The sequence below is a fragment of the Suricata suricatta genome, chromosome 5, assembly GCF_006229205.1.
Source record: "Suricata suricatta isolate VVHF042 chromosome 5, meerkat_22Aug2017_6uvM2_HiC, whole genome shotgun sequence".
NCBI lineage: Eukaryota > Metazoa > Chordata > Mammalia > Carnivora > Herpestidae > Suricata > Suricata suricatta.
Genome location: NC_043704.1, coordinates 131,141,399 through 131,160,342, shown reverse-complemented (window position 1 = coordinate 131,160,342; position 18,944 = coordinate 131,141,399). Strand labels below are relative to the sequence as shown.

General features: G+C 43.3%; 1 protein-coding gene across 4 annotated transcripts in view; it reads right to left on the bottom strand.

Moving 5' to 3' along the window:
- The window catches only part of PLCL2 (phospholipase C like 2), a 268,303-nt gene that overhangs the window by 98,984 nt on the left and 150,375 nt on the right, over positions 1–18,944 (bottom strand). For all 4 annotated transcript variants that reach the window (XR_003908920.1, XR_003908919.1, XR_003908918.1 and 1 more), the window contains one exon: positions 1,316–1,425. Coding sequence is in view for 1 of the 4 variants with exons in the window: in XM_029940338.1 (XP_029796198.1) it covers positions 1,316–1,425 (110 nt within the window). In the remaining 3 variants the exon portion in view is untranslated. The remainder of the gene's footprint in view (positions 1–1,315; positions 1,426–18,944) is intronic.

Below are 18,944 nucleotides of genomic sequence, written 5' to 3'. Positions count from 1 at the left end.
CTTCCCTTGAGGTCCGCAGGAAATCTGTAGCGCACCCATACCTCTGGGTGGGGCGGAGTCAGCAAGTTAGGAAGCCAAATTCTGTTTTATTGTAAATTCTTATATCTGCTCTTTACTTAACTGCAAATTATCAAAATTAACTTCTAAGCAAAAGATTGAGAGATTACCAAAAAAAAAGCACATGTGAAGAATAGGAAGTATTTTATGAAGTCAAGAAAATGGTTTTAATTATAAAAAATGAGTAGAAGTTTAACGTGAGAAAATGCACGTTGGCTAGCTTTGCACGGGTGACTTTTTATTAAATCAGAAAACTGTTGTCAGCTGTAGGAATGGATCTTTTAACTTGAGGGGAAACAAGGAAATTAAAAGGGGCAGCTGTGATAACGTCTTTACGGTTTTAACTTCAAGGAAGCAGAGAGTCCGAAGGGTGAATACTGGAGAATAATTTTACATCTAGCTACCCAAGATCCAGAGTGAAATAATGTGTCTGTGTTATGGTTATTCAAGTTCCCAAACACGGAGAAGCAGATAGGTAAAGACCACTGAGACAAAACTCAAAAAGTTTCAAGGTACATACATGGCCTGATTTTAAAAACCGATGTCCTACTATGCGCAGCATAGAGAAAAAGCAGAGTGAACGCACAGCAAAAAGGCCAGCGGCACTGCCTCTGAACGGTGGGACTATGTTTGTCTCACCTCATTTCTATTTTTAGGTCTCAACAATGATAACATGCTATTTTTATAATAAAAAATAATTTAAAACTTTTAAATGGTCATGTCGAGTAAGGAAGAAGAGGAGGGAGGAAGGAAAACAGATACATACAGATGGCTTCTCCCTTGAAGGAAAATGTCAAAGGACAATTCCTTTACAGATTTCTTTTAATTATACCCCACACAATTCTTTTGTATTTTGTCCTGGGATCATATTAATATTAAGGGCTGTGATTACACTTGAAAGTGTTAAATGGCATTTGAGTAATTAGAATCTCAGTTCCCAATCATTCCTCTGTAATCATATTTTCTATTTCACATATAACAACCGACACGTATAAACTTGACAGGCAGAACTCCAGGTCCTTGCCCTTCCTATCGGAACCCACTCTGTGCGGCCATGACAGCCCCCTGTTCTCTCTCCAAGCGGCAATGGCCAGCTGTCAGGCCTGCAGCCTCTCCCGAGGGCCGAGTTCTCCCTGGATGTTGTGACCACGCTATCACCTCAGAGGCTGATAATGCACAGTGCAGGACATGTTATACTAACAGGAAGAACCAGAAAGACTGCAAAATCACCAGCGTCAGAAACAGCTTGGCCACGTACCTTTAAGATGGTGATATTCCAGGTAAAGCTCTCCACTGCTTTTTGTAGCTTTCGTTCCTTCAAACCTTCCTTGGTGCCAATGCTGTGCAAGTGTTCATGGAATTCCATGGCTGAAAGAAACAGACAAAGTAATTTACTTCCCCGTCCAACCCGTGGGAATGAACTGGCAATGTTTATGTCTCCAGGTACAGCTGAAAGAATTCCAATCTCCAGTGGACTTTCAGAAATGTGCCTATGTCAGAACGTGATAACTGAGGCACCTGGGTGGCTCAGTCAGTTAAGAGTGTCTCCCTCTCTTTTTTATAGTTTATTGTCAAGTTAGTTTCCATGTAACACCCAGTGCTCTTCCCCACAAGTGCCCTCCTCCATGACCATGACCCCCTTCCTCCCTCACCCTTCCCCTTCAGCCCTCAGTTTGTTCTCAGTATTCAAGAGTCTCTCACGATTTGCCTCCCTCCCTCTCCCTTGTTTTTCCCCCCTTCGCCTCCCCATGGTCCTCTGTTAGGTTTCTCCTGTTAGACTTATGAGTGAAAACATATGGAATCTGTCCTTCTCTGCCTGACTTACTTCGCTTAGCATGAAGTGTCTGACTCTTGATCTCAGCTCATGATCTTAAGGTTTTTGAGTTCGAGCCCTACATTAGGCTCTGTGCTGATGGTGCGGAGCCTGCTTGGGATCCTGTCTCCCTCTCCCTGCCCCTCCCTTGCTCTCTCTCTCTCTCTCTCTCTCTCTAAATGAAATATAAATAAAAAAAGAATGTGACCATTGAGGGGAAACACTGAGAAAAATCCACGGGGTCTTAACAAGGCTTAAGGCATTTTAAAGGTCAGCAGCAATCACTCCTCATGGTTTTGAAGGGCGAATGGTCACACACGCCCGTTCTGAGTCCTATTTTAGAGATGAGGAATCTGAGGTTCCACAAAGGAGAGAGATGGAGGGGTGTGGAGGCAGGAGGGAGAGCACCAGAGCCCAGGTACTAGGAGCCTCAGAGGGCAGATTTCAGCTCTGCTGAGGACACAACAGTTGGCAACTGGAAATGACATGAATACAAAGTATTCCTGTCAACAGTGAGTCAATCTGAGGTCAGATACCAAGCCTGTTGTAATAGAAGAGGGAAAGAAAGACCTAGAACTCTGACTCTGCATTTGCATTCTGACTCTTTTACATAATTGACATTCCCTACCGCCATTCAAATGAATATTCCCTACCGCCATTCACATTAGTGTCAGAGGCTCCCTGGGCAGCAACAATGCAATAATACAGGAGGAAGGGCAGGATGGCTTTCGCTGGCTTCACGCGTGGGATTTTACATGGAAGCTGCAGTCAGTGAGTCCACCTCTGGCCAAGGGGACCCTTCAGGCTGGCTCCTGTGTCCTTTTGAAATGACAAATCAGTCTTTTGGCACAAGATGTTCTGGACGTTACCAAGTACATTTTCTACCTCAGGCCTAGAGCCAGGCATTTCTCCAAGGACCTCTACATTCTTTTAGTGGGAATGATACTTAAAGACCACAATCTGGGTGTTATGAGTGCCCATTCTTACTGAGTTTTCACTGTTTTCTAGGTCTTTTCATTGGACAGATCTCAGACACATTTCTTTTTAAAAGAGGGAAGAATATGATCTTGCTAATACTTCTAATTCAAATATAAGCATATGAGGTTTTTAAAAAAACTTTAAGCTTATTTTGTATCTCGTAGGTGGAAAATCTTCATTCCTAACCACATCAACAGAACTCTTACTAGTAAAACCTGCATTTGCTGGGGAAGGGGCCTCAGGGAGTGCCTCACAGAGAATGTACAGTAAGAATATTGTGTTCGAAGGTCAGTCAGAACAATTCTTTTCTCCACGTCGTTATGGCACTAACAAACTCCAGTTGGGTTCATTTGGTTTTTGTGTTTTCCATTCTGTGTGTGTGTGTGTGTGTGTGTGTGTGTGTGAGTGCATGTGTGTGTGTGTATGTGTGTGTGTGGTGAGGCAGTGCTTTTTTGGACGTAGTTTGTTTTATGATTATGTCAAAACTACATGATTCCAGGGGCGCCAGGGCGGGTCAGCCGGTTAAACATCCAACTCTTGATTTCGGCTCAGGTCATGATCCAACTGCTTGTGAGTTCGAGCTCCACATCAGGCTCACTGGTGTCAGTGCAGAGCCTGCTTTGGATCTTCTGTCTCCCTCTCTCTGCCCCTCCCCTGCTCACTCTTGTGCGTGTGCTCCCTCCCTCAAAAATAAACAAACATTTAAAAAAAAAAAGACTAAATGATTCCAAACTCAAACTCATACCAAAGTGTACTCAGGTAAGCCTTGCTTCCTCCTGGTGCCCTGTACCCTGACCCCTCCTTCCCCTACACATTTTGTTGTAGTTTTTCATTTACCGTTCTCCGGTATTGTGCTCCTTAGAAATACAAACAACTGTGTACCCATACCCATGGCCTTCCCTTTCTTGCATAAGACATTCTGTAGTTGGTTTTTCTTTTCTGTATGTTGTTCAGAAGTATACTGTTCTGCATCTTGGTGTTTTGGTTTTTCCTCATGTAAGTACACAGGAGAGATCACTCTGTGTCAGCGTGCACAGCTCATCTTCACTCTTTTTTTTTTTTAAACAGCTACATGGGCTCCTTGAAGGGATGAACCAGCATTTACTTAATCAGTCCCCTCCTGACAGACACTGGGTTGTTTCGAAAGCATCTGTTGTTACGGATAATGTGCAACGGTCATAATCTTTACAAGACATTTCTTTGTTCCTCTGTGCATGTTTACTGTCCAGTTGGGCATTCCAATACCATTTCAAAGCAACTCTTTATTTCTTAGTGTCTTTTAACAGTAAGCAAAAGCTGACACATGACAAATACAGTAAGCTGCCAATTTATTATTCTTTTTTCTTTTCTACCCCCTCACCGAATAGGAACAAAGGTTCTAATTCCTATCTTGCTAATAAGGCTTATGAACATAACTGGTTTCAAAAAAGAACAGTAAAGTCGATTACATTGTCTAGGAAACTACCACACTAACCCTCTCCTTGCTCCAACTTCTCTTTGCCACAGATGGTACCTAAGGACACCCCACTTTGATTAATTAAACCTCCTCCATCATGATGCTGGAGACCGGGTTCATGCAGTGGGCTGCATCCCCTATCCTGAACTCTTGACTTTCACCAAATGTGCTTGGCTTAACATACTGCAACCAAAAAATAAACAAAAACACAAAAAACCTTCAAAACTCCAACCATGAATAGAAAGCAATCTTGTTCTAAATAAAACCCAGGATTTCTGCTAGAACATTTAACTGTGCCACATGCTTTTCTTTTTCCCTGGGACACCCTTTGGGGAGTGCTGTGATGACTAAGACCCACTTCTTAGAACACGGCCAGGTGAAGCCTGAGCAGGGAGACCTTGATGTGCTGCCTTTTCTGTTAATATTTAAAGCTGGACATTGGCAAGACCTAGATTTCAGGACGTGCGTCATTCATACTCATAATGTTTATAGCCTGGCCTTCAGGAGGCACTCTAGGCATCACTGAGGCATGGCAGATCGAATTCATGACTGGAATTCTGGAAAGAGAAGAGACACAGGAGAGGTGGTGAGGGAGTAGCTGTCTGTAAACAAGAAGGTAAAGGAATTCTGAGGGTAGACAAAGATCTACCCTAAATTTTACAAAGGTTTCTGAAGGTTCAGAAGAATCCAGGGCCAGAGGCAAAAACAGCATAGGCTGTCTTGAGAAAGACTGAGGACTCAAGGAAGAAACACAGATGGAGAAACAGGGAAACATTTATAGAACTTAAGGTAGCTGAAGACAGGCCTGCTGTCTAAAAAGCTCGTATTTCATTAAAAAGTGAGACTACACAAATCTCTTTTATCTCTCCTCTCTTGAAATATCAATAGTCGAATAAAAGTCCATAAAGAACTGTATTATTAATGAAGTTCTTTTAAACATGTAAACAAGAAAGGTGAGAAGCTGAAACTGGAAAAGTAATGTTAAAACTATAAAACCCAGCAAAAAAAAAAAAAAAACACCATACATATATATATAAAACTTGAAACTTTAAAAAGTGAACAAGATTATCAGTCCCACTGTTACTTATTTCATTATCTGAAATATTGACTCGTTATGTATTTGCTGCATAACACAATGGTTTCTTTTGATATTAATAACTTATAGGCTGATATTTGCAAACATTCTGCTAATCCACAGATTCAAAGCATATGTGACGATTTTATTTAAGAAAATCAAAGCATTCTGACCTTGGCCCACACACCATGACTGTACCTTTCGCTGCTTCCCTGTGACATGCAAAGCCCAGGGCAGGGGCTAAGGTCACACAAGTGAGAGAAACAGAAGGCATTTGTCCAGGTGCTTTACGAACATCATATAGGAAACTTGGAGGGAGGCTATAGCACTTTCCTAAGGAAATGGGAAAGAGGGATTGGAACACTGGCTTGTCTGAGCCCAATGCCCCATGGCTGTCCAACTACTGTGAGTTATTTCCAACCAAGAGTCATGCTATGGGTATGTGTATCCAGTAATGACGCTGTGAGGCAGAGCACCTAAGGGCTGATGCACACGCACTGACCCAGTTCTCAGGGAAGACAGAGCGAGAGCGAATGAGATTATGCATTTGAACTGGGTCAGTCCATATATAACAAGGAAATCTAATTATATGAGATACCAATTGCATTACTCCCTTGATATTAAATTATCAGGAAATCTATTCTAACATGTCGCAGGAGGTCTTTTAGTGCTTTACATCAACATTGAGTATGAAGAGCTTGTCTGGGTTAGTTAAGTTAGACGTTAAGTGACCTTCTCCCTATTTTCCAAATTATTTTCAGCAAAGAAACATTAGCCCAGTGCCAAGCTTTCTTATTGAGAAACGTAAAAGCACCGTCTCTTTTCTGTCTGGAAGTTGTACCATTCTGTCTAAAGAGCAGAGTGTGACTTAAAGTCATTGGTGAAAATCAAATCAGCTGAACTTTTAAGACTAATAATTTACCACCTCTCCATCCTGCCCCAACCCCCACAAGGGAGCCAAGTTGTTTTTGTTTTCTAGAGGCACCTGGGTGGCTCAGTCAGTTAAGCCTCTGACTTTGGCTCAGGTCATGATCTCAGGGTTTGTGGGTTCAGCCCCACATTGGACTCTGTGCTGACAGAGCTTGGAACCTGCTTCAGATTCTGTGTCTTGCTCTCTCTCTGGCTCTCTCTCTCTCTCTCTCTCAAAAATGAATAAACATTAAAAAAATTAAAACTCCTTTTCTTTAATTACAGTTTGAGGGGAATTGGGGTAGGAGCTAGAGGAAGGTGGAGAGACTGGGAGCTGCCACTGTGGGGGTGAAGACAGGGTGTTAAGGGGGTGTGGAGAAGAGCCCTGGGTAGGCAAGGAGCTGGTGTGAATCTGTGACTGCAGTTGGATGGAGACGTTAGGGGTAAGGACGCTTTCATGGTAATCTAGAGAATGTGTGGCCTCCATTGCTAGAGGGGCTGTGATGAGGGATAGAGGGGACCTTTTAAGACGATCACAGGGCAGACTTCACAGAGTGTCACCCACACGCTAGGGAGCAGGTCCCAGACTTCCGTGTACAACATGTCACTGGAGGACGTTTAAAATGCAGTCTCTGCATCTCTCCCAGGATCCTAGTCAGAAGGTCTGGGGTAGGTCCAGACCCGGACATTCTTAGCAAGTACCCCAGCTGATTTCCATGCAAGAGGGCTGGCGATGGGGCACCTGGGTGGCGCAGTCGATTGAGTGTCCAACTCATGATTTTGGCTCAGGACATGATGTCACAATTTGGGAGTTCAAACCTCGTGTTGGTCTCTATGCTGACAGCATGGAACCTGCTTGAGATTCTCTCTCTGCCCCTCCCCCGCTTGCATACGTGTGCTCTTTCTCTCTCTGTTTCTCAAAATAAATAAATAAACATTTAAAAATATTTAAATAAAAAAAAAAAGAGGGCTGGAGATCACTGCAAGGAAAACCGGGTTGGGGGGACAGGGAGATGAGACTGAGAGGCTGCAGGGCATGACAAAGATGGATAGTGTCCAGCAGGGACTAGCGGGCCATGAGGGGAGGGGCACATCAGAAAACTAAAAACCTATGATACTGCTGACTCCGTCTCTCCTGCAGGGAGGAGGTGGGAGCGGGAGGCGGAGGGCAGATGAGCGATGCAGCAGGCACCACAGTCTAGACTCTACTTTTTTTTTTATTGACTGGCCCAGTCTTTTTTTTTTCTTTTGGTAACGGCCAGATATAAAAGGTCTCATCATTTTCGATAACGAAAGTAATTCTTGATCCTTGAGGTAGCAACACTAATCAGAGAACAACATTTATTGGTTACAAACCATGGACACGTTATTCGATGATATGCTGTTGAGCCCTACTAAAACCCGTTACTTAAATTTGTAAACCCATGACTTACACCCATTACTGATCGTTCTGTAAAAACCTGCAGACTTCTACAGATATGGGGAGGAAACTGAGGGAAGGGAACCAGTGCTTAGAGTATCAACTCCCTGACAGCTCTTTCGTAGTGGAATGTGGATCGTTCTGTTCTGGAACACGATGGCTGAGTTCGGCAGCATCACTACAGCAAATGGGGCAACAGCATTAGAATGATGTGAGAACACATATCAACTGGTGCTTTTTATATCAATGTCAAAACAAAGCCTGTAAAAACACCACCAGAGTAGGATATTTGTACTAGGAAACATGCATTGGGCACAGGAGATTTAGTAGGCATCTCAGGTCTCTGTATTAGATTGTAAATTTTTACAGAACAAGTAACAAACAATTGGTAATTTAGGGCTATATTGTTTAATATTACAAAATAAAGTAAAATTTAAAAAGCCAAATTTAAATTTCCAAAAACATGAGGAAGTCCATATTCTGTGTTCTCACTTAAGCGACTAGATAGAAATGAGAAGGTAACGTGTCCCACAGTAGAGCTGACTGCCCTCGAAGCTACTATAAAATTGAAAGCAATTATATTGGAGAGTTAGGTAACAAGGCGGACAGGGAGTCCTTCATCATCTCCTGCTCTTTCTCTCCGCTAGTCTTCGTGTTCTAAATGTGGTAATGAGAACGCTGGCCTCGGATCGAAGACAGGCTGTGTGCTCAACTGTTCTCCGCAGACATGTACCAGGCAGAGCCCGGGACGCAGAGCATGCCAACACCCAGCACGGCTCAACTGCACCGAGGCTGCGGGCTGGGCCTCAGGCTGCCCGCGCCTCCTCTGACCTTGCTGAGAAACAAGACCTGGCCGCCTGTGGTAGCTGTTCTTCCTACAGTGGTTAGGTCTACGTCCTGCCGCCTTATTAACTACACTATTAACCAAACTGACATGCAATCACACAAAATAACTATGCAGTATATTTGCACATTCCTTGTTTACCAATTAGCAGTGTGTCTTTTATCTTTTGGTCTATATTACTGGTATTTTAGACTGAAAGTCCTTCCACTCTAGGGGGGTAGGGGGGCGGGCACTGTTCATTTGCATTGGTGGAGTGCTTAGAAGCAGCCCTCAGCAGGCTTTTGGCTTAAGTGAGGCATTTGTATTCTGGAAAGGATAAGAAGATGATGCAGGAGAGCCATCAAACCATCTCCGGCTGTCACTCCCTCAGCAGTCACCACGGAGGGCCACCTGCCCGCACAGCCCTATCCGGGCTGGGGGAGATGTGCCCCAAGTCAGCTTTCGGCGGGAACCGTGTCTTTACCTAGGTCATCAGGGGCTGAGACCAGGGGCTTCCCAGCTCTAAAACACTAAATCCTAAAGGAATTTCTCATTGATCAATTATAGGTAAAACAAAAACAAAAACAAACCTGTATGCTTCTGAAAATAATTAGCAATTTATTGATCCTGAAATCATTTCTTTTGTGACCACCTGCAAAATCAACACCTGCAGGTTTCTAAATTACAGATTTAAGACAAGAGAGTTCTAATAATCTTAGAAAACACGCTCTCAGCTTCTGTGGCCTGAGTGCTGCTGGTGGACTTCGCTCCCAGGCAGGCACAGGTCACAGGCTCTTGGTTGCATCGCTACCGCTGCTTAGTGACAAGAACTCCTACTGTGAAAACAACCTTCAGGTTCAAAAACAGAAACCAGCCCAATAGTAATGAGGGAATAAGAAGTGGGCTTGTTTCATTTTTTGTTTGTTTTTGTTTTTAGGAACAAATCATATTTCACTGTATATTTCCAAGTCCTCTGCCAACATTTTTATCTTCAATTTGTATATTTTAGACCCATGTGTAGTTGTTCATATTATCCTGTATTTTTTCTATTAGTAATGTTCCATTTACCTGTCTGATTTACACTAAATGGAATCATAAAAGCCTCAAATAAAGCGTGGCCTGGCTAACATTTACGATATTTAGGTCAACTCTTAAGGTAGGGAAGGGAACAGCATTCCTTGATTCTACCAGGATGTTGCTACCCAAGCAAGACAAGAGGTAACAGTTAATTCTGACCAAAGAAAGGGAAATCTTTCTAAGTTTTAGTGCACTTCACTTGAAAACCAATACTACCTAGGTAAATCACCCTTTGTCAAGTATGACACACGACACAATTGCAATGAGCTATGTTATTTAGGAGTCAAAATGCATGGTGTGTTTGAAGGCAGTGAAGTTTGAAGGCTGTGAGTATATGTTACACAAATTCAGTGAAGTGCATGGAAACATGGACTGATGCCTAGGGGAAATGATGTCCAGAGAGCAGCATGTGGCCATGTCTCATGCACAGACCTGGCTGGGCCTGCTGGGACTACTCTTTTGCCAAGAGGACTGTCTTTGAGCCTTGGATACTCTGTGCCAAAGAACCTACAATTAGGTTCTTGACTCCATGACCCCAAGTTTCTGTTCCCACAGAAAAGATGTGAGTTATTTTTCTTCAGGAATGTTAACCAAGAAGAAAATCTGCTCAAATACCTTGGTGGTAATGAACTTGAGAATTTAGAAAATGAATAGCTGGTCATCAAACAGCAGAGACAGAACAAATAGAAAACGCATACATTTCTATGAGAGTTTAGTTCACTTCTGATGAAAGGGAATGGAAGATGCCATGTGAACAAAGAACAGGGCCATGCGTCCATGGTGGGGACTGCATAAATCATTTAATCTTTCAATTTATAGCTATCATATTAAATTTTAAAACTTGGTATGGCCACACAAAACACATGATTTGCTTTTTACATAAAAAAACTACATTTTGGAAAGTTGTCACTTCTTCCCATGTCATCTCTTGAAAATCTAAACAGCTAAGATTTTTTTTTATATCTGTAGCTACTGGTTTCACATAATTTTCCAATTATTACTTCAAAATACTTTACAACCTAAATATTTAAAAGATTTTCCTTTTGAAGGGGCTTAAAGCTTAATGGCCAAAAATAAAATGTAAAGCTGACAGATTAAGTATCATGTTTTATAAAAATGAATACTTGACACTGAATTTTCCAGGAGGACATAATTAAATCAGATGAGCACATTAGTACAGCTGCAGAGAATGGGGATATTGTGAGGCTTCCACTGAGTTCCCTGCTTCCCGACACTGATAAACTTAGACGAAAACCAAACAGCCATGAAAATAAAGGTAAAATTAAAATAAAAACCCTTAAGATATATGCAATAAATACAAAGACATGAAGAAAGAGGCTTTTGCTTAGAAAGGAAGGGAGACTTGGTCAAAAACATGGCGTCATTTCCGGTTCGATCTACATGAATGCTGTTTCCTCTCGCCAAACAGAAAGCAGATGACCTTTCAAACATTCTGGTTGGGATTTTCTCTACTGATCTAAGTGATAGGAATCTAAAATACACCATGTAGCACAAGGCCAAATATTTTTAGAAATGAATATAATTAAAAAAAAATGCTCCTAGGAGAGACATATTGATCTTAAACTTACATACTTAAAGATTAGACTTTCAACTGAAAATTTATTTTGCTGCCCTAAAATGCTCTTTTATCACAAACATATCCAGTGCAAAAAAAATTGTATATGTTGAAAATAGAAACCAGCCACAAGCAAAGGGTAAAATCTGTCCAACAGTGATGAAGGAAATATATATTTATATTTTATTTCAAATTTCCCATATTAGGTGTTGTGAGATACTTCCTGGAAGACAGAATTTCATGTAACACAGGTCTATTTGAGACCTCATTCAAGAGGATGATTTATCAACAGTATCAAAAATACCTTAACATAACACGGGCTGCACATGTCTTGTGGTACAACATCAGAGTATCTTGAAAACAAAATACAGTTATTGGATTATTTTTCCAACTAATTTACATGCCGCACCTGTTAAAAATCACAGCATTGTGAACTATATGCCTGTCCCCGAATCCCAGGGGTCTGAAGTTTGTGTGTGCTGCTGACATGCAGGTGTTTGCACCGTAATCCCCATGGAGACACGGAAATGCCTAATTATCTTTCATACAGTTCCAGTTGGTAGTCTCTTCTCCTTGGCTTTCTTTCCAATCTTGGCATTAACGAAAGCCAAATTATTTTAAGATGGATTTTTGAGCTGCTAAATCCCATTCCACATGAGGTGGAAGAGATAAAACCAGGTCTCTTAAATATATCCATGAAACCCAGATGGATGACAAGATCCCGGAATGCCAAATCCACAGCAGTACAATTTGTGAATGGATCGCACGAGGGAGGTTTTCCTTCCTCTGCCAGACCGCTCCATCTGGGTAAATCGAGGTGAGAGGAAATTGCATAACTTCCAGTCCTTTGTGGAAGGCAAGTGCCATGTCACCATCCTAACACACGGCCACGTGACGCACTTGGGGTAGGGTCAGAGGAGCCTAGGATGTGTTTAGCAGGACCCTCCCCATTCCTTTCTCTGAGGTGTAAAAAGGCCTCTTTATCCCCGTTAAACTCAAAGATTCATTTTTTTGCTTTTGGGGGGTTTTTTTTAGACCTAGGACATCTCTGCTGGATTGCAACTTGTAAGTTGGATCCTTCTCCTCGACCACAGTTTGGCACTGTCACCAGAACACATCAGGCCACGTCACTTTACCCTGTCCTTGTCTCCCTTGCTTTTTATATCTCTTCTTAGTTAATTTTTGAATAGATAATATAGTCAGATGGCTTAGCAATTTAAAAAGTGTAAACTTGTATACAGAGAATTACCTTTTCTTTCCACATCCCCCAGTCTCCTTGCCCCCTCCCATCAGACAAGTGCTATCACCCCCCTCAGATGTCCTGCCAGACACAGTGCCACACTCCCAAGCACACAGAGCCCTGTTCTTCTACCCCGCCTTTTAAAACAAATATTAGCAAATAGCACACAGTTGCCTTCCCTTTGAAAATATACATTATATATATATATATATACACACATATATATAAATAACCTGTATGTATATGTAAGATCTTCCTTATATATGTCTATATGATGTGTGTGTGTGTGTATGTGTGTCTGTGCATGTGCGCAGGTAAAGGTATATATACAGGCTTGTATTTTTTTATATTTTCTTATGGTAGCATAAAATTCCATTTTATAGATCTATCAGAATGTATTTAACAAGGGCCTCTTACTGAATATATAGGGCATAACATTTAGCTTGTTCTCAGTATTGCAAACGAAGTTCTTTACATATTGTCCTTCCCCATGTAGGTGATCATATCTGTAGAATAAACTGTGAAAAAATGGAATTACATGTTCAAAGTGTACGTAACCTGTAAATTGAAATATATTCCATGTGGTCCTCCTTAGGTGTGGACTGCCCCCCCAACATTGTGACAGGTACCAGTGTCCCCTATGTCCTCACCAATCCAACATGACTCATGTGTGATGTAACTCTGTGGTCTTGGATACAAACATTTGGATCTGATGCATGAAAAGTGGCATCTCCTTGAAATACCTCATGCATTCAACTTCCAGAAGATCACAGCTCTCTCCTCCTACCACCTGGCTGCATCCTAACACCCTGTGCTGGGTCCTCCACATCTCCTCCCTGACATCTAAATGTCGGAGGGCCAGGGCTCCATCTTCTCCACCCACAGTCACTTCTTAGATGATGTTGGTCTCCAGATACAAAAGTCCACCTTTGCACTTATGGATTCCAAACTCACTACCTCTGATCTGGACCTCTCACCTGAACTTTCCAACTAGGCATATCAAACTTAACGTGTCTAAACAAGCCCCTGGCCTTCCCTCTCAAGCCTCCCCTCCCCAGTGCCCCCACCTCAGTGAAGGGCAATGTTCTCTCTCCAGCCCCAAATCTTGCAGTCGTACTGATTTCCCTTCCCTCCTAAGCCACACCCAATCTACCACGAATCCTGACATATCCAGAATCTCGTATCTCCTTCTCCCCAACCACCACCTGCCAAACCACAACCACAGAGTGGGCTGGATTGCTGCGAAAGCCTCCTGAGTGGTCTTGCAGCCACTGCGCCGGCCGCCTGGCCCCATCCTCAAGTGATCCACCGCAGCCACGCCTCTGTGCAGACCAGGGAAAGACCTCTCAGCTCACTGAGAACAAAGCCAGCCGCTGTGTCCAGCCTACTGCTAACTTCATTCATTGTTGACACTGCCTCCTACGGAACCCCTCCCCGCCCCTCCGTGGCCTGCTGATTCCTGCTCTGATACATTCAATGCTCTCACATCAAGGCCTGTGCCTCTGTAGTCCCTTTCCTGGGATCATCCCTCTTCCCGATGTTTGGAAGGCTTGCCCTCCACCTCCAATTCCATCCCAAGTCGCTGGGGTCTTCTGGGAGCACTTTATTGACATGAGCCACCCTCTGCACACTCTGGACCTTGCTGTTTCCAAAACACTCACTGCCTGTCACCTTAATGTTTTACTTATTTGCCTTTTGTTTATTGTCTGTCTTTTGCAACTGGATTTCAGCATCACGAATGTAGGGACTTAAACCTTTTGGAACAGGTTTGTATCTCTGATGAATGAGGTTGAACATCTTTTCATTTTGTCTTAGTCTTTTGAATTCTCTTACTGTAAACTGTGTCCATATTCTCTTAGCAAAGAATATAGGATTGTTGGCCTTTTTCTTACTGATTTTAGGGGTCCCTCATATTAGGGAGATGAGCCCTTTCTGACATGTACTGCTGACATTGATTCTCAGTTTGTAGTTCTTGTTGCAACTTTGCTCCTGATAGTTTCTGCCCTATAGAATTCTTTCCATGAGTCTCTTCCATCAAGTTTGCTGTCATCGTCGTCATTGTTGTCCAACGTTACGTGAAAGCTTCTGGGTTTGTGTGGGTTCCTGTCTGTATCTCCAGCCTCACTTGCTGCCCCCGTCTTTGCCGTGGTCACAGCTGGCGGGGGCCTTCCTGCGTCACCCTGTGTGTGCTCCCTGCCTGGAATTCCTGTCCCCACCTGCCTTGTTCCCAGACACACCGGACTCCACTCCTGCTCTGCATGGAAGGTGCTGTGCGGCGGGGCTCTCTTCACATGCCTGTGTCCCCACACTTCACCTGGAGCCCCTCCGGGGTAAGGGAAGCGGACTCCCTGCTTCTGTCATGCTGGGAGTAAGGACCTCATACATGTCTGGTGAACAAGTGCAGCACTCAGTGTTCAATTCAATTCTGCATATGTTTGCTGAGTGCTGAGGCACCGTTGTTGGCATTCGGGCTACGTGATAAATAAGCTGCTGCCCTCAAGGAGTTTATATTCGGGTTGTAAGAAAACACAGTAAGTAAACTATACGGTAGTAGGAATGCTTTTATGATTGGAGGCTAAAGTAAAACCAATAGTTCTGAATTATAGATTCATAATCATCTCTCAGGACTTCTAGTATTTCCTCCCAACACTTTTTTCCGTAGAGAACTAGTCCAAGCAAGTAATATTTCCATTGGGATGACACCGATTCTATGTGTAAGCCTGACTCCATCCCAAGCGTCACTGTAGTTGCTTCAACCACTTACTAGCTATTTCCATTTGACCATCTACTATGGTCTGAATGTCTGCCTCCCCCTCTAAATTTATACTTTGCAATTCTAATGCCCAGAATGGAACTTTGGGGAGGTGCTTAGGCCATGAGGGTGGAGTCCTCATGAATATGATTTGTGTCTTTATAAAATGGTCTCCAGAGAGTTCCCTAGACCCTCCCTCCACATTGAGGACATAGCAAGAACATACCATTTATGAACCAGGAAGTGGGCCCTCCCTCACCACCCTATGAAATCTGCTGGCACCATAATCCTAGCCTTTCTAGCCTCCAGACCTGGGAGAAACCTATTTCTGTCATTTATAACCTGTCCAGTCTGTGGCATCTGTTACAGCAGCACGAACAGACTAAGACACCGTCCCCCTGTGATCATGCTCACCAAACCTGAAACAGACCTTCACAATCAACTATTTCCTGTGCTGACATTGCAAGTGTCCACATCCCATTGCTGGAAGGAGCATCTGAACATGGGCAGCAAAAGACAGAGAAGACTCAATCTGAGAGTCACCAAGCCTGTCCTAAACGACTTAGTGCCCACGACCTAAACCACTTTCCTAAATTGTTCAAGACATTGACAGAACTTGAAACAAGGGCTTTATAACCATGTACGTTCTGGAAATGCTGAGTTAAACTGGAGGGTATTTAGTACACTGATGTGTACTGAGAATCTCCAAAGGGGAGATTTTGTTATGTTAGTAAGTTTTGTTATGAAAATTTGATGATGAGATCCTTTGCCCAGGGAGGATGTTCCTTGAATCAACCTTTGAGAAATGGTGGCCTAGAAAGTCAACCCCAAATATTTGATCCTTGAATTAAAAGGCTTCCATCATTTGAAGCAACCTGTATTTCTAATCCTACTTTCTGCTGCTTCCTGAAGCAAATATCTTCCTTCAGCCAGGACAATACATGCCACGTGTACAGAAAGGGCATCTTGATAATGAGGCCTTCTCCACTCTGGCCGACCTAAAAAGCCCTGCTCTCCCGACATTGATCCTGCTTCCCCTACGCCCTGGTGCGAGCCCACCTCTTTCCCTGCCAACAAAATCTTCTGGGCTTTCTCCTTTCTTCAAACTTCATTTGTACCTATTATGTACACATATGTTTGGTCGTGGCTCATAACTCACAATGATAGTACAGACCTTTCCCTGTTTGTTTGTTGTTGTTGTTGTTTGTATTTTCAGTAAGTAATTAGTACATCTTGCCACTGAAGGCATTCTACAAATGCATAACTGCGCTTTCTCTCATATTTTTGACACAGTGCTGACTAACCTGTAATGGAAGAATACAGGTTAATTAAAGTCAACTCAAATTCCTTATTCTTATAAGATTTACCTTTAGATATTGTTTACACATTCTTAGAATTCATTTGTTCATTTTTATCTACTACAATCTCTTATTTATATTATAGGACTTGAAGACTATAAAATTTGAGAGGTGGAAAAGCCTTAGAGATCATCTTGGCTGTTTAGTTTAGACCCAAGGCTACCTATTAGGGGTGTGCATGTGCGTGTGCATGTGCGTGTGTGTGTGTGTGTGTGTGTGTGTGTGTGTGTATACCTACATATATTACATAGATATAAATAAACTTCTGGTATTTGAGAAGGATGAGTTATCTGTGGATTTTACTTGAATGCAGTTTTTCTCAACTTCGAGAAACAAGTATAACAGAATAATAACAAAAACATGTGTAGGGGAGTGCAGAGCTAAAGCAGCCTGACCCCTCTCCAGCAGAGCATTTGCTGAGAAGACCCTGACAGTCACTGTTTAAATGACAAGTGATGCTTTCAGAGACTGTGAGTGCCCAGAGGAAGGAGGGAGGAAGAGGAGACAAGAAAGCACAGCTTCGGATTTGCTCACAGGACAGGTATCCCCGGAAGGTCAAGCACACCCTCCCAAATTTCCTCCCCTTCCTTTGTGGGGGAGTTCCCCAATGAAGGTATGTCAGGAAGAAAGACAGTTTGGCTGCCTCCCAATCCCTCGAGCAAGGCTGCATTTCCATCTAGAGCAGTTCTTGTCCCCTTGAGGGCCAGAGGGGCTCAGAGTTGAGCATGAACACCAAAGGGGGGCTGCTGTGCTCCACTCTCTAAAGAGAGGATCTGAAAACCTGAACATGCTCATTCAATTGCAAATTCCTGAGTTCCATCCCCAAAGGTTCAATACTGGGGGTGATGCAAAGGAATGGCATTTTAAACCAGCATCCCCAGGAGATTCCGGCTACATTTAGGAGAAACACTGTTGGTGTGATGGTTGATGTGGGAATCATAAAACGGGATGGGGTGATGGGTACAGGAGATGGGAGGGGTGTGGTGACGCAGCACGCTCTAGAGACCAGTTACTTATTTTTGAATTTTCGCCCTGAGTTAGCCTAGTTGTCACCTTTGTGATTAGGAATGAAGGCACCTTTTGGGGGAACAAAAGGGCAGGTTGGGCAGACTGGCCTGCTACAGAAGACCTTGCTACTTCTTGGCTCTCCATGGCTCCACTAACTGTGAGTTAGCTGACGTGCCTGGGGAAGGAACTGGCAATTCAACACCCGTTCTGTAGGAGCACGGATGCTGAGGGTCCTGAAGGACCGCTGGGGTCTGACTCTAGGCAGGTCTGTGCCTCACCACCGGAGAGGTCACTCTTCACCTTCAAAGTCAGGCATTAACTTTCCCCCTTGAAACTCATGCTGATGGGCTACAATTTAAGTATCCTCATGCCATTGGATGGGATTGCTTGTTTAAACTTATAATCTTTTTAAGTAACTGTAACCAGGCCATTCCAAAATTGCTAATTAGACAACTGGTCTTAGGTCACGGCATTTTAGAACCCATGGGGCCAGGAGGAAATCATATAACCCAATGTCACTCAGAAGGAGAAAAATGAGGCAGAGAGGGGTAGTGACTAACCTAATATCACACAGCAAGATGCTGAACAGAGGCCACAAGAACACGGTCTCTGGATCCCCAGGAAAGAACCTCTAACTTCTGTCAGACACAACTCAGAAACATCCCAACATAAACGAAAACAAAAGTTATAGACTCAGACTTCCTTTTGCAAACTTTCTCACGCAGAGGTGCTTTCAGAATAAATTTTATAGATGCTTTTATGCTTACTGTGTTGGGTAAGACACCGATGTGAGTAAAGCAGGTGACGGGTGGTGACAGCTTGCTTATCTGGTAACCCCAGCTCCCAGGAACACACAGACACCCAAGGAGTTTGCAAAATAAAAAAGGTCTCTGAGCATCAGTTCCAGGACGCGTAGGTGTGGCCCGACGCTCTGCCTGTTCTCTCCATGTGGGAGTGTGTCAGGTTCTCACCCGCTGTTAGGGAGACAAATCAAGCTCAGCCACAGGAGATGCCAACTCCTCAGCAGACTGGCAGCAGCAAGTCGGAAAGGAAAGAAAGAGCAGTAGACAAATAGGCAGTCGAAGACACAGTACAAATTCGCGGCAGGAAGTGAGGATTGCATGGAAGTAGATGGAATAAACCATTACCACTGGAAAGAGATCTGAGCAGGCAGAGCAGGTGCGGGGTCTGCAGGGTCCTCCAGGACGTACAGGCTCCCGGGGCAACTGCCATTAATAAACTGCAAGATAGTAACAGATGCCCCTCAAGATGACCTTCAGTCATCAAAGTTCAAATTATGTTCGGCAAACCAGATCTAAGGAAGTGGGGATGCACAGAATCTATTATAGAAAGTGTCCCATTAAGAGGACTGAAACAAAGGGTCATGAAAGCTTTCATTTAT